Source organism: Sus scrofa, chromosome 6 (genome assembly GCF_000003025.6).
Source record: "Sus scrofa isolate TJ Tabasco breed Duroc chromosome 6, Sscrofa11.1, whole genome shotgun sequence".
NCBI lineage: Eukaryota > Metazoa > Chordata > Mammalia > Artiodactyla > Suidae > Sus > Sus scrofa.
This window is the reverse complement of record NC_010448.4, coordinates 10,699,646-10,725,474: the sequence shown is the minus strand read 5'-3', so window position 1 is coordinate 10,725,474 and position 25,829 is coordinate 10,699,646. Positions and strand designations below refer to the sequence as shown.

General features: G+C 48.4%; 2 protein-coding genes and 1 long non-coding RNA gene across 5 annotated transcripts; 2 read left to right on the top strand and 1 right to left on the bottom strand.

Moving 5' to 3' along the window:
- On the top strand, positions 1 to 11,754 carry MON1B (MON1 homolog B, secretory trafficking associated). 2 transcript variants are annotated; one of them, XM_005655760.3, is made up of 6 exons: positions 1 to 157; positions 577 to 734; positions 2,706 to 3,026; positions 3,563 to 4,382; positions 4,709 to 4,856; positions 7,659 to 11,754. In XM_005655760.3, the coding sequence occupies exons 2-6, from the start codon at positions 587 to 589 to the stop codon at positions 7,866 to 7,868; spliced, it is 1,647 nt and encodes a 548-aa protein (XP_005655817.1). In that variant the 5' UTR covers positions 1 to 157; positions 577 to 586; the 3' UTR covers positions 7,869 to 11,754. The 2 variants fall into 2 exon arrangements, with proteins under 2 accessions (XP_005655817.1, XP_003126899.1); XM_003126851.4 differs by lacking the exon at positions 1 to 157 and adding an exon at positions 186 to 360.
- SYCE1L (synaptonemal complex central element protein 1 like) lies at positions 8,703 to 24,881 on the top strand. Of its 2 annotated transcripts, none has more exons than XM_013988493.2 (12): positions 8,703 to 8,914; positions 17,917 to 17,979; positions 19,822 to 19,881; positions 20,073 to 20,147; positions 20,696 to 20,743; positions 21,013 to 21,067; positions 22,510 to 22,593; positions 22,842 to 22,902; positions 23,767 to 23,836; positions 23,921 to 24,008; positions 24,198 to 24,281; positions 24,571 to 24,881. In XM_013988493.2, the coding sequence occupies exons 1-12, from the start codon at positions 8,740 to 8,742 to the stop codon at positions 24,584 to 24,586; spliced, it is 879 nt and encodes a 292-aa protein (XP_013843947.1). In that variant the 5' UTR covers positions 8,703 to 8,739; the 3' UTR covers positions 24,587 to 24,881. The 2 variants fall into 2 exon arrangements, with proteins under 2 accessions (XP_013843947.1, XP_005655816.1); XM_005655759.3 differs by having other exon boundaries at positions 24,467 to 24,881.
- LOC110261268 lies at positions 16,926 to 24,706 on the bottom strand. The gene is made up of 3 exons (XR_002345304.1): positions 24,614 to 24,706; positions 23,161 to 23,336; positions 16,926 to 18,010 (listed from the first exon to the last, which is right to left on the bottom strand). It is a non-coding gene; the product is annotated as an uncharacterized LOC110261268 (long non-coding RNA).

Genomic DNA, 25,829 nt, shown 5'->3' with positions numbered 1-25,829 from the left:
GCGCCCCCTTCTCGCCTGAAGCCTTCAGTACGAGAAGAGGGCCCGGCTCGCCCCAGTTGGCTGCCCGTGCCAGTGGGGTGAGAACGAGTGCAGACCGGGCTCTGGGGTCCCGGCCAGAGACAACGTAGATCCAGGAGTGGCGCGCGCCATCTCAACGGTGAGGGAACACGAGTGGGAGACGAGAGAGAGAGAGGGGTCGGGAGCCCCAGGGAGCAAATAAACCTTCGCGACCGGAAGTGCCTTCCGAGCGCAGGCGGACCCGGAAGTGTGGCAAGACTGCAGCCACACCCGGAAGTGTGATTCTCCCGCAGCTACGGGAAGTAATGATACCTGGCCAATTGAGATACGGAGTTAAAACAGGTGTTTCTGTATCTTTATTTCCTAAGGCTCGGTAGAGCCTCCCTATTCGGAAAGTGTTGGAGGTTGCAAGAATGTGGTCATGTGTTTGAAATTCTCATCCTGTTAAAAGCCAGGGGAAAACGAACCCCAGGAGTGTGTGCAAGGGGGCCGGGCTCAGTAAAAGCTTTTTAGAAGTTTCTTTTGATGCAGGTTACCCTCCATTCCCCTCCCCAACAGGGATGTTCAGATGGAGGCCGGAGGAGACATTGCTGCCCCAGCCCCCGGGGACGCGGAGGACTTGGAGGACACGCGGTTCCCCAGTGAGGAAGCTAGAGATGGTGGAGGGGTTCAAGAGGACCCGCCCGATCCTGGAGATGGAAGCGTGGAGGAAACAGGTATGCATTCCCTTCATTAGGGTCATGGAAGGAATCCCTAGGGGGTGTTTTCGTTGGGGGAGACCTACAGGGGATCAGAAAGGAGGAGTCTTTTGGGACCCAGGGGAGTAGTTTAAACCATACCTTAGGTCAGCGGGAAGTCATTGCGGACTCACGTTGTGGTTTAAATCATTGAGTAAAGAGGAAATCATTGGGTATCAATGGATGTTCACTGGGGAGCCGGTGTAAATTTAGATCATTGAAAAATCAGAAAGGAATCATTTGGGGCCAGAGCGGGCCACTGGGGATATAGGATGTTTAAGTCAGTGAGTGACCAAAATAAAGTTAATAGACTCAAAGGGGAACTATTTAGAAATCAATGTTTTGGGAGGTTAGGGTGTTTTTAAAGTCGTTGAGGTGGGGAGTTCCCGTCGTGGCTCAGCGTTAAAGAACCTGACTAGTATCCATGAGGACACAGGTTCAATCCATCCCAGGCCCGCTCAGTGGGTTAGGGATCTGGTGTTTCTGTGAGCTGTGGTGTAGGTCGCAGATGAGGCTCAGATCCGGTGTTTCTGTGGCGTAGGCTGGCAGCTGCAGCTCCAATTCAACCCCTGTCCTGGGAACTTCGATATGTAATGGGTGTGGCCCTGAAAAACTGAAGAAATAAATAAAGCCACTGAGGTGGGAAGGAGGATCAGTGGGGGAGCCAATGAGTACTCAGAGTATTTATGTCATTGAGGAGTTGGTAGTAGTTGTTGAAGGGAGTCTTTAAAGAACCAGACCTTAGTTGATGTTAACAGTGATCAGTGGACATCAGTGAAATTATTTGAAGGAGTTCCCGTCGTGGCGCAGTGGTTAACGAATCCGACTAGAAACCATGAGGTTGCGGGTTGGTCCCTGCCCTTGCTCAGTGAGTTAACGATCCGGCGTTGCCGTGAGCTGTGGTGTAGGTTGCAGATGCAGCTCGGATCCCGCGTTGCTGTGGCTCTGGCGTAGGTTAGTGGCTACAGCTCCGATTCGACCCCTTGCCTGGGAACCTCCATATGCCGCGGGAGCGGCCCTAGAAAAGGCAAAAAAAAAAAAAGACAAAAAAAGAAATTATTTGAAGAGTGAGAGGACCAAGAGGAAGATCCTGGAAGACCCTGTTGTATGTGTAAAGATACAGACTAGAGGATCATCTGGGGTCATTGGGGCGTGAGTGCTCCCTGACCATCTTAGAATTAGTGGATGTTCGTGGGGTCATTGGGAAAGATCAGTGGACATCACTGAAAATTAATCATTGGGGGGGCATCTTTGAGAACTTGGGAGGTATCGGCAAATATTGGAGAAGGTAATCGGAACTGTCAATGAGAGACTATGAGGTCTTTGGAATTTTGTGGGAAAACTGTTGATACATAGTTGCCAATGGATAATGATGGTTATCATTGGGAATATGTGGACATCAACTAAAATGGGAGGGTAGTCAGTAGAGGGCAGCAAAATTGTGGATTTCATTGGTGAATGGCTCAGATTTGATCCCTGGCTGGGGAACTTCCATATGCTGTAGATGTGGCTGAAAAAAGAAAAAGAAAAAAAAAGTGAAGGTCATGTAAGAACAGGATATTTAACGTGAGGTCACTGGAATGTTAGTGAACATCAGTGAGAGTGAATAGGGGATTAAGATGTGAGTGTTAGTGGATAATCAAGATAAAGATGCTGATAATCATGCAGAGGTATTGGGATGCTTTGAAGGCTTGGGAATGGCAGTTATTGAAAGGGAAATAATTGGTCTGTAGGGATAGAGAGGGTTAGATAATGACAGGGAGATGGGATTATTGGGGTGTTGGGGATCATTGAAACCTAAGTGTTACTGGGCATCATTGAGGAGTAGAGGAGACCCAGGAAGTCTGGGTCAGTGCCACGGGTCTTGGCAGGACCAGAGGGATTTGGTAGGTGTGCGGATACAGGAATGGGAATCCACAGGCAGATGACTTACCAGGGGCTCCCTTTCAGGATCCGAGACCAAGGACCAGCCACCCAGCCTGCCGCTCCCGTCAGAGGCTCCATCATGCCCCTATGGGTTCTGGGGTCCTGCAGCCTCTGAGAGTTGTCCCATGGGTGGCCCTGAGAGTGGCTCAGGGGCCCAGGGCGGGGACCCCAGTGACGAGGACTGGCGCAGCAAGAGGAAGCACGTGTTTGTGCTGAGTGAAGCCGGGAAGCCCATCTACTCTCGGTACGGTAGCGTGGAGGCACTGTCAACAACCATGGGCGTGATGACAGCCCTCGTGTCTTTTGTGCAGAGTGCAGGAGATGCCATTCGTGCCATCTATGCTGGTGAGCAAAGGGGAGGAAGCAGAACAGGTGATGGTGCCTGGGAGTGTGGCTGGCTGTCTGGCAGTGGGTCTCTCTGGGCTGCCCCGGGGGCCTATCCACCTAGTTAGGAATGAATGATTCAGTGTGTGTAGATGCTGGCCAGATGTCAGTCTGTCCAAGAGGTACATTGTCTGTTTCCCCTGCTGCGTTCTGAGGATTAACTGACTGGAATCTAAGTAACTGCTTGCTTGTTGCCTCAGAGCGTGCCTTTCGGGGTTGGGTGGCTCAGATGGCTGTCTTTCTAGCTCTGTTGGTCCATGCTCTATCTTCCTCATTCCATGCTGGATGCCTGATTCCTTGACGGTCCCATCATGTCTCTGCGAATGTCCAAACTCGCCCAGCATGTCCTCATTCTAGTCCTGGTGTCCCTAGAGTGACTGTGTGGTCTTGGACCAGGAGTGTGTGCCTTTCAGGGGAAGCAGGGAGGAGCACCACCTGACCCCCTCCTGCCACCATTGACCCGTCTCTACCCCCGCCCCATCCTTTCCCTCCCCCAGAGGACCACAAGCTGGTGTTCCTACAGCAGGGCCCACTGCTGCTGGTGGCAGTGTCAAGGACTCCTCAGTCAGCCGCCCAGCTGCGGGGGGAGCTGCTGGCGGTGCACGCACAGATCGTGAGCACTCTGACACGCGCCAGCGTGGCCCGCATCTTCGCGCGCAAGCAGAACTACGACCTGCGCCGCCTGCTGGCCGGCTCCGAGCGCACCCTGGACCGGCTTCTGGACAGTGTGGAGCGAGACCCCGGTGCGCTGCTCCTGGGCGCCGTGCGCTGCGTGCCTCTGGCTCGCCCGCTGCGGGATGCTCTGGGCGCGCTGCTCCGACGTTGCACAGCTCCTGGCCTGGCGCTCTCGGTGCTGGCGGTTGGCGGTCGCCTGGTGACCGCAGCCCAGGAGCGGACTGTGCTGGCCGAGTGCCGGCTGGACCCAGCTGACCTGCAGTTGCTGCTGGACTGGGTGGGGGCCCCGGCCTTTGCTGCAGGCGAGGCATGGGCACCGGTGTGCCTGCCCCGCTTCAATCCCGATGGTTTCTTCTATGCCTACGTGGCCCGTCTCGACGCCATGCCTGTCTGCCTGCTGCTGCTTGGCACCGACCCTGAGGCCTTCCATGACATGGCCACCTGCCGGCGCCTGGTTGAAGATGGCATGCACTCCCTTGGGGCCATGCGTGCCCTCCGGGAGGCTGCCAGCTTCTCCGATGCCCCATCAGCCAATGCCTCTGCCTACAGTGTGCAGGCTGTGGGGGCACCTGGCCTCCGGCACTTCCTCTATAAGCCGCTGGACATCCCCGACCATCACCGCCAGCTGCCCCAGTTTACCAGGTGAGCCCCGACCCTGTGGGCAAGTGGCCGGGTGGGAAGGTTTATCTAACGGGAGAGTTCAGCGACTCCTAGACATGATTCTGGGGAGAGAGCCAGCCAGGCTCTAGAAAGATGCGGTAGAATGGGTCTCTGCCAGATGGAGAAAGCTCAGCCATCAACCTCAAGACATCCTCTGTTCTAATGGGGAGGTTAGACCCTGGCAGTCCTCCAGGCTAATGGAGGAGGCTCAACTCCCTAACTTCACTGAACTCCCTAGACCAAGGGTAGATAGGCCAGCCAAGAAAGCCCTAGACTGACCTTGTCCCCACCTGCATCCATCACTGCAGTCCTGAGCTAGAAGCCCCGTACAGCAGAGAGGAAGAGCGCCAGCGCCTGTCGGACCTGTACCACCGCCTGCACGCCCGCCTCCATAACACCTCCCGGCCTCTGCGCCTCATTTACCACGTGGCAGAGAAGGAGACGCTGCTGGCCTGGGTGAGTTGGGTAGGGCTCTGAGGGGAGTTAATCCTCTACTTCTAGCCTTCTTTCCCTCCCTGTATGCCCTCTAGCCACAACAGCCTCCTTTAAGCACACCGTGCCTTTTGCCTGGCTGTGGCTTTGCCTCCAACAGTGGCCCTGCCACGCCACTTGTCTTTGAAACCCATTAAGTGGTAAAACCTTTAAGTCCCATCATTCTGTTGACTGTTCTCTCAGGAGCCACCAGTAGAGTGTCTTTGACCTTTGTGAGGTCCCATTAACAGCCATCAGGATGCCTGCAGATTTCCCATGAGCCCTGCCCGCATGTGGGCAGGTACCAGTTGACCTTTGATTCTGTGAGTCCCCAGCACTCTTGCGCACTACAGGCTTGGTCCCGTACTGTGCCTTCCACCTGGTGTGTCCTTCCTTGGGGTCTCTTCAGGGCTCCTGTCCACATTTCCCATGGCTCTATTGAAAGGCCAGCAGCAGTTCAGGGAGTTTGTTCATAGTAACTCCACTGCAAGGGGCATCTTCCCCTAGATTCTGTCATTTAGAGCACTTTTATTAAATCATTTATTACATATCTGTTATGCATCAGACATTGTTCTAGACTGAGAATTGTATTTAATTTAAAAAGTCTTCTAGGAGTTCCTGCTGTGGTGCAAGGAGATTGGTGATGTCTCTGCAGCGCTGGGATGCTGGTTCCATCCCCAGCTGACACTGGGTTGAGGACTGTGTTGCCACAGCTGCAGCATAGGTCGCAACTGTGGCTCAGATCTGATCCTTGGCCAGGGAACTCCACTTGCCATGGGGCAGCCAAAAAAAAAATTTTTTTTAACTTTCATTCACAAACAATTTTAGACTTAGAAAGAAGTTGCAAAAAATTGTTTTAAATAGGTGTTTCACCCAGTTTCTCCAGATGTTAACGTGACCACAGGAACTCATCAAAATCAGGGAATTAACATAAGTGTAATTATGTCTTATCCACAGAGTTCATTCTAACTTCAACAGTTGTCCCACCGATGTCCTTTTTCTGGCCCAGAATCCAGTCCAGGATCACACGTTAGATTTATTTACTGTGTCTCCCTTGTCTCCTTTATTCTGGAACATTTCCTCATGACTCATGAGTCTTTTTTTTGTCTTTCATGATGCTGGCAATTCTAGAAAGCACCAGCCAGTTAGCTTGTAGAGTGTCTCTCAAGTTGGGTTTTTTGAATATTTTATCAGGACTAAATTGAGGTCATGCATTTTGGGCAGATGTATCATGGATGTATCCTTTTCTTCTTCGTATAAGAAGGACCCCTTTTTTTTTGCTGCTCCCATAGCATGCCAAAGTTCCTGGCCAGGGATCAAACCCTAGCCACAGCTGTAACCAGAGCTACAGCGGTGACAACAGCGGATCCTTAACCCACTGAGCCTTCAGGAAACTCCTGTGTCCCGCTGTTGTGAACTTTAATCATTAACGTGCTATCTGCCAGGTTACTTCACTTTAGTCTTTTCGTCCTTTGTAATCAATAAATAGCTTGTGGTCATTATGTCAGGTTCTCTTTTTCACCGTATTTTCATGCGCTAATTTCAATATCCATTAATGATTCTTACCTACAACAGTTGTTTCTCTGGTATTTACCAGATGTTGATCTAACATCATTGTAACGTCTCCATTGATTAGTTGAGATTCCACTGTGTGGAAGAACTTTTTCTGCTATTTGTTGAATTTCAAATTTTATAGCCTCGCCTGAACTTTTCTTGAATTCAGTGGGCTAAATTCTTTTCCTGTCATTTATTTTTGTGCTCAGATTGTCTCTGATTTCGCCAGTGGGAGCTGTGATTTAGCCGTACTGGCCCCTGTGTCTTTTTGACGCATCCACATGCCTACGTGAGCGCTTCTTACTTTCTGGCACCAGATCTTCCAAGCTCAGATTCTTCTTTCTCTGTGCCAGTCCTGAAATTGACCATCTGTCCAATGAGCCCTTGGACCGTGTAGTGGAGGGTGGTCTTGCACAACCAAGATAGGGTAGGCCCAGGATCTTAAATCGGGTGATCAGGAGATGGAAGGGAAGGTTGCAGGCCATGTGGGTATCTGGAGGAAGAGTATATGCCTGGCAGAGGGAAAGGACTGTGCAGATGCCATGAAGTGAGGCTGAGCCTGCTTTTATTGAAGCACAGTGGGGATAGGCTAGAATGGCTGGAACAGAGGGAGCAAGGAGAGCAGAAAGAGGTAGTGTGGAAAGATGCTGGTGACCTAGTCAGGTTAAGCCTCTCAGGTTGGTATAAAGATTAAATTGAATTAATCCTCATAGTATGTCTAGGCTACAGATGATAAAAAGCAAAGGTGTGTGGAGCCTAGAACAGGACTTTGTACACAACAATTGCTCATTAAATGTTGAGCATTGTAGGAATTTCCTGGTGGCTTAATGGGTAAAGGATCTGATGCTGTCGTTGCTGTGGCTCGGGTTCAGTTCCTAGCCTGGGAACTCCTGCATGCCTCGGACACGCCCGCTCCTCCCCCCAAAATGTGAAGCATTGTTGTTGTTATCCCCCGTCCACAGATGAGCAAACTGAGGTTCAGAATGTGTGTTCACACACACCACCAGCATCACCCAATTGAAGCCATTAGAGCTAACTGATCCCTTGAGCCACTCATGATAACAGTCATACAGCTTACCTGCTTTTTAGCCCAGTGACCAGGCAGCACCAGGTAGGAGCTGCTGCCAGGTGAATCTTCCAAACTGGAGACAGGTGTGGGGCTAGCGTTGGGTGGACAGCCTTGGGCATGGCCAGCTCCAGCCCCACTGACTCTGTCTCCTCTTAATCCCCCAGGTGACCTCCAAATTTGAGTTGTATACCTGCCTCAGCCCCCTGGTGACCAAGGCGGGTGCCATCCTCGTAGTGACCAAACTCCTGCGTTGGGTGAAGAAAGAGGAGGATCGGCTCTTCATTCGTTACCCACCCAAGTACTCGACACCCCCAGCAGCCCCAGCTGCCTCTACAGACCAAGCTTCCCATAACGGCTTGTTCACTGGACCTTGAGAGGCAGAGCTCCCAGACTGGGCCGTGTGGGGAACCACCACCTTCGGCTTTTACCTTATCTCCAAGGAGCAGGGTGTGGGGGTTAGTGGTGGTGGTGTGTCCCCGTCTTCCTGGGCAATGGAGCAAGATCCGAAGGGCTGCCCGCAAATGATGGGTGGCAGCCTGACTGCACACAGGCGAGAGGCTGCTTCCTCAGCCCCCTCACGCCCTTCCACCTCTGGGAGACTCCTAAGCCTCCCTCTTCCCCTCCCTCTGCCTTGCCTCACCGCATCCACTTGATGTTGCAGCCTCTGTCAGGGAAGAAAAACTGCACCTAACGGGCCCCAAACCCACGCCCACAAGGACATCCCTTTGCCTTTCATGTACTTCGTTTTTACCCAGTCAAAAACGACCCCATCAGTGTTGGCTGCAGCTGCTGTGATGAGAGGTGGCTGAGATCCAGAATTTTTACACAGGGACACTTAGCTTCCACAGCTCATTCTACTCATGCGTATCATGGAGATAACCTCTCAGAGGCTGTTACAGGAGGATGTGTGAGAGAGCAGGGACTTGAACCCTTGTAGAACACCACACAGCACATGCCCGTTTGTGCCAGACTTTCACAACCGGCACAACACAAGCAACCTAGAGAGGGAGACCGCCCCCTGGTTTCTCTGGGGGCGCACAGCCCTTGCTCCGCAACCATGAAGATGCTAGCTCAGCCCTTCTCTTCGCGCACCTGAAGTCAGGGGCCTCGTGGGGGAACGTGCGCTGTAAGGTGCACTCTACGCATGCGCACTAACTGCCACTCAAGCTCAGTGCGGACCACTTCCGGGAGCTGAAACCTTGCGCCGCAACCTGGTCAACCAATGAGCAGAGGCGCACTGGACGCATGCGCGCTGTACAACTTTCCCACTGCCCTTCTGTGTGTTTTTGTTTTTTTAAAACCAATCCTCACCCAAAGCGCAGGCGCACCAGCCTTGCCCTAGAAATGGCCATGGCCGGGGAGTTGGAGCATGTGGACCTGGGGCCGCCAGAAGTCGTGGAGGAGGTTGAGGAGGCTGAAGGTACTGGGGGCACTTGGGCGTCTGGCGGCCAGGGCGGAAGGGAAGGAGCTTTGTCTCCTTAAAATAATGAAATATTGATCGCAGTACCGAAAAAAAGTACAATTGTAAGCCTTTTATAGAAAAAAAATGCTGTTTGAAAAAGTGAAGATAACGTGTTTTCTCACCATCTAGATTAACTGTTGGAAGTTTTTTGGCTCTATTGTTTACATATTTTAAAGTAAACAGTAGACTAAACACTTAAGTCTGCATCCCTTCAAACAGAAAAGGGGTGGATGTTCTCACAAAATCCACTCAGCTGCTGCCACATCTAAGAAAATTAACGTAATTCCCTAACCGCATTTCACACGCAACTCGCAACTCGTATCACACTTTGCATGGACTCTTAGATCTCAGTCGTGAATGGCCACTCCCACAGGAACCTTCTTTGCTCCAAGGTATTTTTGTTGATATTGATACACCACACCCCAGTGAGAGGAAAAATAAAAGTTGGAAATTACAGTCTAGCCGAAAGAAGAAAATCTCCCAAGCCAGTGACCCACTGCTATGCCACTAGAGTTGTGGGGGTCTTTTGTTTTTGTTTCTGTTTTGCTTTTTAGGGCTGCACCTTCCACATATGGAAGTTCCTAGGCTAGGGGTTAATTGGAACTTCACCTGCTGGCCTACGCTAGAGCCACAGCAACGCCAGATCTCAGCCACGTGTGTGACCTTCACCACAGCTCATGGCAACACTGGATCCTTAACCCACTGAGGGAGGCCAGGGATTGAACCTGCGTTCTCATGGATACTAGTCAAGTTTGTTTCCACTGAGTCACAATGGGTACTCCCTAACATTGTTAATTTTAGAAAATTTCAGAATATACCAAAGCACAGAAAAGAGCATGATGAATGCCCATGTACCCATCACTCTGCTTCAACAGTTGTTGACTCTGCCCTCCTTTTCTCTCCCTCTGACCCCCCCTACTTCACACTTATTCATAAATGCACTGAATTGCATCATTCCAGATAATTATAGTTATATATTTGTGTATTGTCTGTCCTAGGATGTGAGCTTCAGGCGGGCAGATCATCGATTGCCATTTTCCCAGCACCTAAAACAATGCCCGGTTGGCATATAGTAGATGCTCAGTAATTTTCTTTTTTTATTGTATGAATAATGAGATAACTAACACTGAGAGCTCTCCTAGATTATGGCTTCACATTAAGTGCCAGCTTTCAACAAGAAATAAGAAAGATGCCAATAGAACTCCTTTAATAAACTATACTATAGGTACCATTTTGCTGAGAAAGAAAAAAAGAAAAGAAAAACCTTATTATCAGTTTTTTTTTTTTTTTTTTAAGAAGTTATGATTTACTTCACCAGCAATGGAGACAATTGAAAAGCATATCAGGTTACCGTTTCTAAACCTTTGAGGAGTTCCCTTCGTGGCTCAGCGGTTAACGAACCCGACTAGGATCCATGAGGATGTAGGTTCGATCCCTGGCCTTGCTCAGTGGGTTAAGGATCCAGCAGTGAGCTGTGGTGTAGGTTGCAGATGCAGCTCAGATCCCACATGGCTGTGGCTGTGGTGTAGGCTGGTGGCTACAGCTCCAATTGGACCCCTAGCCTGGGAACCTCTATATGTGGTGGGTATGGCTTTAAAATAGCTAAAAAAATAATCATAATTAAAATAAAATAAATCTTTGAAATTGGCCTTAGAAAGGAAGGGGTATCTGCTACTGATTACTCACAGAACAAACTTATTTTGCCTCAACAGCAGAAGTGGCTAGGAAAGGCTTTACTAAAGGAAGTTTTGCAGATTTTTTTTCTTTTTTTCCCAAGCTAGGGTTCAAATGGGAGCTGCAGCTGCCGGCCTGCACCACAGACAGCCACAGCAACCGCAGCCTCATGGATACTAGTCCCGTTCATTGCTGCTGAGCCATGATGGGCACTCCCATGGCAGAATACTTTTCACATCTCAAATGCTATTTCATATCTTTAGTCACCATACTTGGTAATCAGAATACACAGATTTGTGATCCAGGCATCGGCATTGGAATGTTGACCTAAGCAAAACACAGGAGCAGTCCCAGAAGTGGCGAAATTTAGGTATATCCACGCACTTTGAAATGCCTGTGTAGTGGACATTTGCTTTTCTTAAGAGGCAGGAAGAAATAATTATTTTACTTTAATTAGCTAAAATTAATTTTAAAAGGCTAAGATCGGGATTCATTGACACAGTACGCTTTAAGAGATAATATTCTTAGGAGAGACCAGCAAGTTGGGGTTAAAGAAAGAGGCAGTTCGACTGTGATCCTGAATGTGTTGCACAGAAAAACGTCTGAAGTCTCAGAGGCCCGTCTGGTGACTCTAAACAAGGGACTTGGATTTGGGGGACTGAGCAGAGGTGGAAGCATTTTTTAAAAGGAAAATGTAAGTAGTACGAAATAACTAAAAAATAAGAGGAAAAAATATTGAATGGCATCCGAGGATCATACATGAATATTGGTCAGTATTAACATCTCGGGAGTTCCCAGGTGGCTCAGCAGGTTCAGAACCTGGTGTTTTCACTGCTGTGGCTCAGGTTCCATCCCTGGCCTGGGAATTTTTGTATGCAGCCAAAAGAAGAAAAAAATTAACATCTCGATTTTGATGGTTATCCAGCAGTTACCTGGTAGAGTCCCCTCATAAATAGGAACTATACATTGGAATATTAGTAAATAATGGATCATGATGCCTGTGATTTATGTGCAGAAATGTTCATTAATTGGAATTCTGGTACAAGGGCAAATAGTACTGTGGCCTATTTCTACAACTTTTATGTACACCTGAAATTATTTCACAATAAAATGTTTCAAAGGGGCTCATGCTCTATAGTCTGTTTTGTCATGCTGATTTTTTTTAAACATTTTGTCAAGATGTTAGTTGGACTATTTAAAAGATTTACTACAGAGCTAAAGACAGAGCCTCGATTCAAAATGAGACCTATCTGTTCCAAAACACAGTATTTTGTGTCATTAATTCCAAAATTAAAGTGTCTTCATAATCTAAAGTTTGTACTATACTCCTATATTTGAGCATATAAGAAAGTTATATAATTTATAAGCATTTTCTCTTTTTTTTGCTTTTTTTTTTTTTTCTTTTTAGGGCCATACCCTCGGCAAATGGAGGTTCCCAGGCTAGGGGTTGAATCAGAGCTACAGCTGCCAGTCTACACCACAGCCACAGCAGTGCCAGGTCTGAGCCACGTCTGTGACCTATACCACAGTTCACAGCAACGCTGGATCCGTAACCCACTGAGCAAGGCCAGGGATCACAGGTTCATCTTTTGGATGCTAGTCAGATTCGTTAACCACTGAGCCACGATGGGAACTCCAGCATTTTCTAAATATTGTTTATAACGTTCTCGCAGAGAAAGCCTGCCATTTATAATTGATTTATACTTGTGTAGGTTTAGCTTTATCGAAATTGCTCAAAATTAGAAGATTGACTGATCACTCATGATCTTAACCTTGTGACTGGGACTAGAAATGCGGTAGGGAGGGAAAACGCAGGTGGAATTTTCGCAGAATGGTTACACAAGCCAGCTGTAAGACATTTGGGGACAATTGGGAAACCACACTTACGCTATATTTGATGATATGAATGATGCAGTGATTAGTGATGATTGCTAATTTTGTTGGCGTGACTGCGGATTTGAGTCATCTAAGAAAATGTCCTCTAGTAGTTGAGACTCTGAATGAAGTATCTAGGGATGAAATGTCATGAAGTCTGGGGCTTGCTTGAAAATATTTGAGCACAATGAAAATAGAGGAAGCAAATACAAATGGATATTAATGATTGTCAAATCTGGGCAATGAGCAAGCAAGAGTTCATCAGGTGTCCTCTCTACTGTCATGTGCATTTGGAAATTTTCATAACATTAAAAACAAAACAAGTGATCACAGACACCTCCCTTTGTTATGAGATTTAATTTTTTTTTTGTTCCGTTCCAAATATCCAGAGTACTAGATATTTGTATTTTAAAGACTTTAAGCCTCCAGAGGAGACGTACAAATCTATTACTGATGATACTAGAGAAAGGTAGTGTGATTTAGAGTCAAGGAGAGAAGGGAAAATTTCTTTTGCTTCTTTTTTTTTTCTATTTTGGCCACATGCATGGCGTATGGAAGTTCCCAGGCCAGGGATCGAATCCTTTCTGCCCCAAAGACCAACGAATCCTTAACCTGCTGACCCATGAGGGAACACCAGAAGTTTCATTTTAGCCTCACATATTTCTGCAGTGTTTGAATGTTTGTAGAATGTTACTTGAGTAAGTGAAAATTAAAGTAATCCATGAGATCATTTTACCAAGTTCTCCGTGCCTTCACCAAGCTTGGATGAGGGGCTGTTGGTAAGAAGAGACTTTTACTTTTTTATTCCATGTTCTTCTACATTTGTTTACTAAGTAATTTAGAAATGCAAAGACAGAATTAAATTAATACATACTAATTTGTAAAAAGGTCTCAGGCAAAACAAAAAGGTGTAAATAAAGTGAATATGCCACCAAACATTTCAACAAAATTTAATAAGCCCAGATTAAGAACCCCCAACTTACAACATGAGTTTTAATGGCTGCAAAGATTTTACCTATGAATGTGCTGTAATCAACGAAGGCATCTTTAAATTGCTTCCATTTTTTACGATTATGAACAATGAAACAATCTTGCCTACCATCCTTGTTTCCTTAAAATCGATGCCCAGAGGTGGAATTTCTGATCTAGAGAGGTTGAGTACATTTTTGATACTTACTATCAGAAGGTTTGAAATGAGGTAGTGTTTTTGCCTATCAGATTGGCAAAAGTGACAAAACATATTTGGCTGGTAGGAGTCTGAGGAAGGAGTCTCTTGTGGGCCTTTTAGGAATTCATTCTAATATATTCCTGTGCATGCACGAAGAAGACTGTACGAGGATGTTCCCTGGGTCGAACTGTGTTCCCCCAAAATTCATGTGTACCAGAACCTCAAAATATGACCTTATTTAAAAATAGAGTCTTTTAAACAAAACCGGTTAAGATTAGGTTGTCCTGAATAAGGGTATACCCTAAGCGAATGACTGGGGTCCATATAAGAGGGGAATTTGGACATGCAAGGATAAAATTGCAGGTGAAGCACCGACACGCAACAGAAGGACCCAGTTGGTGATACTTTGTTATGGCTTCTCAAGAAAACCAATAGAGATGATCACTGTGGCATTGTTTGTAACAGTAAAAGAAGGAAAGAAAGGAAGCAACCTAAAAATCCATCAGTAGGGGACTGCTTAAAAGGGTTATTAGTCCCGGAGTTCCCGTGGCGATGCAGCAGAAACAAATCCAGCTACTGTCCATGAGACTATGGGTTTGATCCCGGGCCTCACTCAGTAGGTTAAGGATCTGGCATTGCTTTGAGCTGTGGTGTAGGTCGCAGACATGGCTCACATCCCTTGTTGCTCTGGCTGTGGTGTAGACAGGCAGCTGTAGCTCTGATTCAATCCCTTGTCTGGGAACTTCCATGTGCCATTAGGGCGGCCCTAAAAAAAAAAAAAGGAAAAAAAAAAAAGGATTATTTGTCTGTATCGTAAAGTGAAACGTACAAGCTGTGAAATGCCATTTAGGACATGACACCACTCATGTGCGAACTGGATGATCCGCACGTGGACACAAATAGCTTGTAACCTTGCAGAGGGGGATTAAGGAGCATAGTCTACCTGGACACAAATAGCTTGTAACCTTGCAGAGGGGCATTAAGGAGCATAGTCTCCGGGAGGGGCTTTCCTCTGTATGTACAGTGGGTAAGCATTTCTCAACTTACTTTTTTTTTTTTTTTTTTTTTTTGTCTTTTGTCTTTTTGTTGTTGTTGCTATTTCTTGGGCCGCTCCCGCGGCATATGGAGGTTCCCAGGCAAGGGGTCAAATCGGAGCTGTAGCCACTGGCCTACGCCAGAGACACAGCAACGCGGGATCCGAGCTGCATCTGCAACCTACACCACAGCTCACGGCAACGCCGGATCGTTAACCCACTGAGCAAGGGCAGGGACCGAACCCGCAACCTCATGGTTCCTAGTCGGATTCGTTAACCACTGCGCCACGACGGGAACTCCTCAACTTACTTTTTGTCTGTCCTATGTGTTTTGTGAACTGCCTTTTATTTTCGCTTAGTTTTTCTTGGAGAGCAATGGGTCACTGCGCGTTGCCCCTTTATCGTTGATTTCAAGAGTTTAAGATGTTGGCATTTTCCCTGTGATTTTGTTGTTGTTATAATTTCAAAAGTTAACACAGGATCATGCTAGAGAGTACATAGACGTGGAGTTCCCACTGTGCCACAGTAGGATCAGCCGCATCTCTGGAGCCCTGGGATGCAAGTTTGATCCTAAGCCCAGCCCAGAGGGTTAAGGATCCAGCATTGCCACAGCTGCAGTGTAGGTCTCAACTGTGGCTTGGATCTGAATTCCATATGCCTCAGGGCAGCCAAAAAAGGAGAAAAAAAAAAAAGTACAAAATGGTATATGTGACAAAATTGTGTTTGAATCAAGATCCAAATAAGGTCTCTTGCTACAATTAATTGTTATATGTCTCAAGTCTCTTTCTTTTTAAAATAAATTTTATTGTAGTTGACTTACAAAGTTGTGTTAGTTTCAGGGGTACATCAAAGTAAATCAGTTATACCTATATCCATTCCTTTTCAGATTCTTTTCCCAGGTAGGTTATTACACATATGGTAGTATGTATATGTCAATCCCAGCCACCTCATGTATCACCCCACGTTTCTCCTTTGGTAACCAAAAATTTGTTTTCAAAATCTTTGAGTCTCTTTCTATTTTATACATTCTTTTGTATCATTTTTTGTTAAATTCCACATATTAGGGATTTCATGTGATATTTGTCTTTCTCTTTCTGACTTACTCCATTAAGTATGATAATTTCTGGGTCTCTCCATGTTGCTGCAAACGCCGTTATTTCGTTCTTTTTTATGGTTAAAGTAATATTCCATTGTGTATATGTACCACATCTTCTTTATCCACTCCTCTGTTGGTGGACATCTGGGTTGCTTCCATGCCTTGGCTATTGTAAATTGTGCTGCCGTGAACATTGGGGTGCTTGTATCTTTTCAAATTATAGTTTCCTCCAGATAGATGCCCAGGAAGCCATATGGTGCATCATATGTTCTATATTTAATTTTTTAAGGAACCTCCACACTGTTCCCTTAGTGGTTGTACCAATTTACATTCCCACCAACAGTGTAAGAGCGTTCCCTTTTCTCCACGTCCTCTCCAGCATTTATTGTTTGTAGACTTTTTGATGATGCCCATTCTGACTGGTGTGAGGTGATAGTTTTTATTTGCATTTCTCTAATAATTAGTGATGTTGAGCATCTTTTTATGCCCTTTCTAGTCATCTGTCTGTCTGTCTTCAGAGAAGTGTCTGTTTAGATCTTCTGACCATTTTTAAATTTTTTTAATATTGAGCTGCATGAGATGTTTGAATAATTCATAGATTAATCCCTCATTGGTCACTTCATTTACAAAGATTTTCTTCCCTTCTGTGAGTTGTCTTTTCATTTGTTTATGGTTCCCTTGCTGTGCAAAAGATTTTAAGCTTAATTAGGTCCTGTTTTTTTATTTTTGGTTTTATGTTTTTATTTTATTTTTGTCTTTTTAGGGCCAGACCCACAGCATATGGAGGTTCCCAGGCTATGTGTCCAATTGGAGCCATAGCTGCCGGCCTACACCACAGCCACAGCAATGTCAGATCCTTAACCCACCGAGCGAGGCCAGGGATCGAACCCACAACCCCATGGTTCCTAGTCGGATTCATTTCCACTGTGCCATGATGGGAACTCCCTATTTTTGCTTTTATTTTTATTATTCTAGGAGGTGGGTCAAAAGATATTGCTTTTATTTAGTCATAGAGTGTTCTGCCTATGTTTTCCTTTAAGAGTTTTACAGTATCTGTCTTATGTTCAGGTCTTTAATCCATTTGGAGTTTATTTTTGTGTTTGGTGTTAGAGAGTGTTCTAATTTCATCCTCTTGCATGTAGCTGTCCAGTTTTCCCAGCAGCACTTATTGAAGAGACTGTCTTTTCTCCATTGTATATTCTTGGCTCCCTTGCTGTAGATTAATTGACCATAAGTGTGTGTATTTGTCTGGGCTGTGTATGCTCTTCCACTGATGTATATGTCTGTTTTTGTGCCAGTACCATGCCATTTTGATGACTAGCTTTGTGGTATAGTCTGAAGTGCCTCAAATCTCTTTTAATCTGTAGAGTTTCCTCTCTCTCTCTTTTCCTTCTTTGCAATTTATTTGTCAAAGAAACCAAGTTGTCCCACGCTGTCACCTGGAGTCTGGAGGATGCTGATTTCATTCTCACGGTGTCATTTAACATGTTTTCCTGTCTCGTATGGTTCCTCTGAATTGGTGTTTAGATATGGAAACCTGATTACTTGATAAGAGTCCCCACCCTTTTTGGGGTGTTGGGGTGAGGGAGTAAAATCCTTCACAGGTTGTGTTGTGTTCTTCCATCAGGAGACTCCGAATATCCAGTTGTCTTGTGTGGATGTTAGCAGCCATTAGTGAACCATTTCCTAGACCCTTCAGTTCTTTAAGAATTTGCACATTGTGGCCTATCATGATTTTAAAGAAATTCATATGATATCGTTCTGTCCTAGTGCATTGGTTAAAACTTCGTGCTGATTTTGAACAGCAGCAGCAAAAGAACATCCCCTTCTCTCACCTTGGGATTTCGTTAAGGGGATGACTGTGGTGTTCCATGACCTTTCAGGGAAAACTGACCTGTAGGAGTTCTTGATTCATCGGGCACACACCATCAGGGGTCCTGCTTGGACCCTGCTCTGGCTGGAAATCTGCCCCCCAGCCTATCCTTGGCTCAGCCCAGGGGTGTCCTCAGAACCCACTGAGGCTTTTTCCCTCCGTTCCCAGAAAAGTTTGGACCTTTCCTCAGTCCCGTCTCACTCTCATGGCATGCTGTAATTCTGGTTTTCATCTCCACAGGTCAGACCAAGTCTTTAAAGAAGACCGAAGACTTACTGGAAATGGTGAAAAAGCTGCAGAAAGGTCACGTGTCTCCTTATGTCTGAGGCTTAGCCTGAGGTTTGGGATACAGGAAGATGTTCAAACTTAGCCCCCTCAACTCACAACCTTGGGAAATTATCCCATTGTGCTTTTTCCCTCTTATACAATTTAATTCTTTAAACACAAAACACAGCTTCAAAATTCAAGAAGTATAAGAGGATGGAAACCCAATTCTCCAGTATCATTATGCATATATGTGCACACGCATGCACACACACACACACACAAATCATTCATTCCCTGATCTACAGGCCAGCAGCAACTATTTTTAAATTCTTAGGTATTTTTATAGAGATTAAAAAAAATACATTCTTGAGTATCTATTCTTTGTCCCCCCCACCCCACTTTTTTAGGGTTGCACTCATGGCATATGGAGGTTCCCAGGCTGGGGGTCGAATCGGAGCCACAGCTGTCAGCCTATGCCACAACCACAGCAACACCGCTGGATTCTTAACCCACTGAGCAAGGCTAGGGATTGAGCCCTCATCTTCATTGAGCTTAAGCAGGTTCTTTAACCTCTGAGCCATGAAGGCAACTCCTGTCTCCTCTTTTATATACAGAAGGCAGATGGCAATGCAAACAGCTTTGCACTTTGCTTTGTTTATTGATGGGAGACTGGGAGCCTGCCTGCATCCAATGCCCACAGCAGGGCTGGGGCAGAATACCAGCTAGATTTGAGGTTGGATCCCCACTCCCCGCCCCAGTCCATCATTTATTATTTATTATTTGCAAATAAATAGGAATTTCCCCTTCCCCCAACTCTGTGGTCACATACAAAAGTGTATTGGACCAGCTGCATAGGCTAAACTGGGTAGAGAAATTGCAAGATTAAAAATGCAGAGCGACCCTGACCAGCTCCAGTAAAACAGACCCCAGGGATTTGTGTCATAATCAGCACCTTGGAGAGTACCTAGTCTCCTGGAAGTCACCAGAACTGGAGTTGGCAGCCTCTGAAAATCCAGAATTTGAGCTTAACTCTGGAATGCCTTAGTGGTTGGTGGTGAGGGCAGGGTTGGGAGGGTCTCACTCTGTGCTTCCAGCCTTGAAGAGAGACGAGGGGAAGGCTTCCCCATACAGAGCACTGAAATTTGGACTGTGAGAAGTTAGAGACGACACCCTAAAGAGACAGTGATCATTGGAAACGGTGATGGCTGTCAAAATGAAAGTGGCACTTCCCCATATCTCACATGAGGCCAACACAGAGTCCAGGTAGACAGATGGGACAACCCAGCCTGCCAGGCTTTTCATAGGATGGGGCAGGCAGAAGATCTCCCACCGCATTCAGAATTATGTGTAGAAGCCTGAGCGATCTGCCACCCCTGCTTCCCCACATTACCTACTGCTCCTCTCCACTAGATCACTAGACACACGCCAGCCCTACCAGACCCCTTAACCGCATATTTTGGGCATGTGCCTTACTCACTCCCACTGCAGGGGCTTTATACTCATTGTCCTTCTGGCTGGCATGTCCCCCCATCCCACCCCACAGAGCAATAGGTCTCCCTTCCCTCCCTTGGTTTGGGGCCTCTCCACATCTCAAGAAGCACCTTCTACCCTTTCATTCTTCAGCCCTTGCTTCACATTATTTTCCTCCATAGCATGTACTGCTACCAGCATTGACATCGGGAATCTCTGTTCAATGTCCTTGTCTCCCAGGCAGAATACACGCCCTGCCAGGGTTTCTTACAGAACCTGGCACACAGCCCACACTCAATACATGCTGACTGATAGCAACAGTCACAGTGCCCACACCCACCTGCCTCCTTCTGCCTTGGACAGCCAGGCAGGTGCCTTCTTTGCCTCAATCTTTCTTTCTTTCTGCAGAGGGAAGCCTGGAGCCACAAATTGAAGACCTGATTAACCGGATTAATGAGCTTCAACAAGGTAAAGTTTGGGACCTAAGATGGCCAGCTGGCCAAGAAGGACCTGGGCTTTGAAAGCCTCCACTTCCTCATCTGTAAGACCCAGGCCCCTGCAGGGTGTCCGACGATGAGTGTGCAGTGTCACGGTCTGTGCAGGAATAGCAATCCTAGAGGCTGCCCTCACAGTGTGTCTTCTTCCCTTCTTTGGCCCAGCAAAGAAGAAATCCAGCGAGGAACTAGGAGAAGCCCACGCTGTCTGGAAGGCCCTGCATAGGGAACTGGACTCCCGTAAGTGGGACCAGAAGAGGGACCCAGAGATCTCATGCCCAAGTGTTGACGGTCCTGTGCGCAGCCCAGGGTCTTTGTTCCCTCCACCTGCGAGGCCCATAATCCCCTTCGCCTCTTGCTCTCTCAGTGACCTTTCAGCTCTCAGCTGAAACTTGACCCAAACAGGTCTGCCTTGATGGACCCCTTTAAAAATAGTACACCCGCTTCTCTCCCTGGCTCGATTCATTTTTTTCACAGCCTTAATTTCTACTTGACGTGGTATGTCTCCTAGTCTCCACCCTCAGTATAAACCCTGCGAGTTCTAACAAGGGAGCCCTGCAGTCTTTCACTCCTTCAGCACTTGGAGGGCATGTGGGCCCCGAGGGGGAGAAGCTGGATCAGGAGGGGCCCCAGCGGGAGATGGGTGCAGGGTTGATGAGAAGATGCTTCCCCTCCCCTGAGGCTGTACCATACCATCTTTGGGACCATGGGCCTTGCCTTTGCATCAAGTTGCAGTCAGGGCACAGGATAAGGCCCCTGGAGGCTCAAAATGTCACTATGTTTTCCAGTGAATGGAGAGAAAGTGCATCTAGAGGAGATTTTGAGCAAAAAGCAAGGTATTTACCAGCTGCTTCATCTTCTTTATTCTACCCCATCACCCCACGAAAGCCTGAAGTTCCCAGCCAGCCAGAGGAATCTCCCTGAAACCTGAGTCAGGGCGCTCCCCTCTCTGCTCAGCTCTCTGCCTTGGCTGCCATCTGACTTGGAGTAAACACTCGTGTGCCCTCGGTGCCCGCCAGCGCCCCGTGTGATATGGGCCCTGGCTTCCACCCAGCCCTGACTCCTCAAGAGCGCTCACAAAGCCCCTTGGTTCCTCTCCCTGCAGAGGCGCTGCGGATCCTGCAGCTGCACTGCCAAAGGAAGGAAGGTGAGGCTCAGAGGTAAGAGGTCCTGCCCAGCTCTTCCTCGCCTTCTTCCCCAGGCTGAAGGAAGAGGAGGCAAGAGTTAAGGAAAATAAATCTTGGACACACGCTCCTCATTCCCCCTTTCTATAAACATCAGGTAGCTAGACGCAGACATTCTTGTGCATCTTTGATATCAAGTGGTGGTGTTAAGATGAACTCATTTAATCATTCATCGCCGATTTCTTTACCAAATAAATTTCATCCACTGGTTTTAGTCTATGTCTTCCAGCTCTTCAACCATCCATTCATTTGTTTATCTGCCTGTTTATTTATGCCCCCAGCCACCCATTTACCCACCCATCCATCTACCCACTCATCCACCCACTCTCCCATTCATCCAGCCATACATCTGTGCAACTGTCTTAACTCTTCAGACAGCCATTATCTGTCCAGCCTTCCATCGAATCACCTTCCACCCATCCAATCATTTGTTCCATCTTCTGCCTTTCCCGTCACCCATTTAACCATTCATTTCTTTATCCAACCATCCTTCTAGACAGCTATCTACCCTTCTGACAATATTGCCTTTATTTCTCCATCCGTCCATCATTTCTCCACTTTTCATTTCTCTAATCAGACATCATCTCTCCAGTCTACCACTCACCCATCCAATTCACTATCCATCCAGCCATCTATGTCTTCATCCTTTGAACCTTTACTTAACACTTTCTTGTGACCAGTGGTCTCAAGACTTTAATAATGTGGGAGGGAGTTCCTGATGTGCCTCAGCGGAAACAAATCTGAAATCTGAAACAAATCTCAGGTTCGATCCTTGGCCTCGCTCAGGGGTTAAGGATCCAGCATTGCCCTGAGCTGTGGTGTAGGTCACAGATGCAGCTTGGAACTGGTGTTGCTGTGGCTGTGGTGTAGGCCAACGGCTACAGCTCTGATATAACCCCTAGCCTGGGAACCTCCATATGCCTCGAGTGCAGCCCTAAAAAGACAAAAGAAAAAAAAAAAGCAAAGCAAAGAAAATGTGGGGAAACCTGATGATAGTTAACGTGTATATATGCTTGATAACACTCCCACCACTGTGTGATGAGCAGTTTCTGTTCAGTGATCACCTAATCCTCACAATGGCAATACCACCATTTTACATATGAGGAAACTGAGACCCAGGGAGGTTAAATAAGCGTGTCCATGATCACAGAGGAATAGCAGCTCCACGCTTCAGCCCGGGAATTAGAATGTATGATGCTAAACTACTGTACCTTCACACAGGTTCCTTGGGGAGGCATGGTTTGATGGGGGACAGAGTGGACAGGGTGGAGTATCAGAGAGGCCTATGAAGGTTCACGCTTGGTCGAAAGAAAGGAGGATGATGAGGCTGTGCACAGACTCCCAGCCCCACTCGTGTTGGAAGGAGTGGTGGCTCCTTCAGAGCATTTAACTGAGTGAGGCTTTCTTTCCTTTCCCAGGAAGTACATGTTGGCGGAGCACGCAGATCAAATTTCTATCCATAACTCTCAGATCGCAGAGAGTCAAGGACAGAGGAAGCTGGGGTAACCCTGGGGTCAAGGGCATGGAGTAGCATGCTGTGGGGAATGGGAGTGGGGCTGGCATGAGGGAGAGTTTGTTGGAAAGGGAGCTGTTGGAAGCACGGCTTAGAGGATAAAGCCCCTAAAGGGACTTCTGGCAGAGGGAGCACCAGGCAGAGATCTGAAGGCCTGGGTGTGAGCAACCTCCAGCCTGGGCCTGGCTGGTGTCCATCCTAGCACGTGTTTTCTCATTCCTGGATATTGGCCCCTAGGTGGCACGTGGAACTGCTGGAGGCTTCGAGAGGCCAGCACAAGGACCTCTGGGAATTCCACGTGAGCCATTATCATTGCCTCAACCAAAGCCACACCTCCCCTCCCCAACCAGAGCCAGGGTCTCTGTCGACTGGCCAGGGTCCACCTACTGCTCAGGCCCAGGGCCAAGGGGTAGTCCTTGACTCTCTTCCTCTCACCCCTTCAACTCAGTCCTTCAGCTTCTACCTTAAACCTGGCCACCTCTACCCACCCCACCCACTACCACCCCCAGCATCTGTTACCCAGACTGTTACAGCTGCCATCGCAGGTCTTACTTACCTCCTGCTCGCCTAGAGAGTGCTCATCTTCCAGTGGCAAATGGGTTCTCTCAACCAAACATGGTCAGGTCATTCTTCTGTTCAATCAATGTCTCTGAATGTGTCCAGCAGCATTCCACACTGGCCAAGTGTCTTCTGTCCCCAAGCTGATTGGGGGCAGGGGGAGGCATACCCCGACTAAACAGGAACATAAGTAGGTAGAACATGTAATGCCAGTGGGAAAGTCCTCTCTGAGCAGGTGACATCTGAACACGGACACGAAGGACGTAAGTGAGGGAGCCGTGCAGGTGTATCTGAGTGCAAATGTCTCTGGGGGGCTGACCTGTGCCTGGAGTATTTGAGAAGGAGCAAATGGTGGGGCTGGGGCAGGCAGGGGGTGTGAGAAGGAGGGAAAAGATGAGGTTTTAGAGGTACACGGGGATGTGAGGTGTGATTGAGGGGCAAGCAGCTCTGCCGGAGCCAAGCCACAGCAGAAGCTGCACACTGAATTGATGGATAGCTGAATTAATGAACACCCTAATTCAGATGAGAACTTTCGGAGAGGCGCAAAGGAGGAGAGGCCCCCAGGAGGCATCTGAACGAACAGGGCTCCTCTCTTTCCTCGCAGATGCTGAAGCAGCGATTGGCCTGGGAGATCCGTGCCCTGCAGAGCAGCAAGGAGCAGCTGCTCACCGAAGGTGGGAGTCCCGCGCGCGTTGCGGCGGAGCTGGGGTGCCCGCGGGATCTCCCGGCCCCGCCCCTGACGCCCCGCCCACCCACAGAGAGGCAGGCGCGGGCGAAGCTGGAGGAGGTGGAGCAGCGGCTGCGCTCGCCGCCCGAGGTCCCGGGCGCCTCGGCAGAGAAGGACGGGTGAGACTGGAAACCAAGAGGGGAAGAACCCGAAGTGCCCCAGGCCCAGCACCTCCCAGAGAGGCGGGGTCAAGCGGGGGGGAGGAGTCCCTGTGGGCGGGGCTCTCGCCTCCTGGGCCTCCCTGGAGTGGCTTCCTCTCTGCCCCGCACCACACTCCCGCTCTCCCCTCCTCTACTCCTTCTCCGCAGGCTGAAGGCGGAGCTGGAGAAACTCGGGGGCAGGTCCCCGCCCAGGCCCAGAGCACCCCAGAAGTCGGAGCCAGCAAATGAAAGGTAGAGCTCAGGATGCTGGCAGGACAGGCCGCGAAGAGCGGGCGGGATGTCCCCGGAATCCCTCAGGGGGTGGGGGGTGGTGAGCAGGTGCGGGGCGTCCTCGGGGGGTGGGGACAGGGAAAAGGCGGCACGGGGCAGCGTGGACGGGCACCAGGGTCCCGCAGCCTGATTTCCGGCCCCTACAGGCCGGCCGGCAATTCCCCAGTGGGAGCGACCTGGCACTACCGGCGGAGCTGGCCCTGACGCCCCCCTAGGTCAGTAGGACCCACCGGCCCTCCCTTTCTTCAAGGCCCGCCCGGAAATAAAGGCGACGTTTACGGACTGCCCTGCACCTCTCCGGCTGAGTCTGTGCTCCGGGAACCATCGGGGACCGCCGGGAACCATCGGGGACCGGGTGGTTCCTTTCCGCTCTCCCAGGGAAGGGGTGGGGCCTCGGCGGACTCCGCCCACTAGTCCCTCGGCGATCTCAAAGTTTCTGGCCGTTCAATGACTGGGTGTCAAAGCCACCGCATCTCCATGGCCTCATCTCGGGTTCCTGGGCCATATATTTTCCCCTCCAGTAAGGGCCGGAGGGGTATGTTAAAAACCCGCTGCAGGTGCTGTCAGTTTCCTGTGGTCGGAAGTAAAATCTCAGGCTTCCAGAGCCCTTGAAGTCTCTGCAGACTCCCTCAGAGGGCAGCCTACCTGGCCCACCCCGCACTCCCTCACACGTTTGCTTTGTTAGCTTCTAGCCTCGCGGCTGATTTTCCACCCTTGTCCAAACACCTTGTCATCTCAGGTGCTCTGTCCTCCTCAAGGGTGCCCTTACCCTAGCCTCCTCCGACTGCAGGTCTGTTGTTAAATCAGTCAGCTGCTCAAGACGCTGGCTTGGGGCACCCCATTCCAAAGAGTGTCTTGCTGCTTACTAAGGCTTTACAAGCATCTGCTGAATGTCTGCTTCAATACCAGGCACTGTTGGAGGCCTTGCATTTTAAATAGCACAGTCAGGGAAGATAAAGCGGAGGCCAAGGTGCCTGAGCAGGAAAGTGAGGGGGCAGGTGAGGGACCTACCAGGTAGTAACCATGTAGGTATATGGTGGAAGGTGTCCTGGGCAGAGGGAACGGTGCATGCAAAGGCTCTGAGGGGGGCCGAGTTTGCTATGTTTGAAGAGCATCTGCAGGAGGCCAGAGGAGTGGAGCAGAGTGAGGTGAAGAGGGATGGGAGATAATATCAGAGAATGCCTTGGGGACACAATCAAGATGGTCCTTGTCTATCTAGTCTGTTCTCCTAAGAACAGGATCTGGCACACACCGAGCACTCAGCAAATGTCAGCTCTTGGTTATTCTGATGATGATGCGTTATTGTTCCCAATCCATCTGTGAAGGAAACTCAGGTGTGTGAATCACTTTATAATCTGTCAAGTATTTCATAAATGGTTTATATCATTTATTATTATTATTCCCGGGCCTCAGATGAGGAATACCAGGGTATATATTTCTCTTAGAACAGAGAGTTTTGTGCAGTAAATGCTAGCTATCATTTATTATCCTCATGACTCTTCTTGTTAT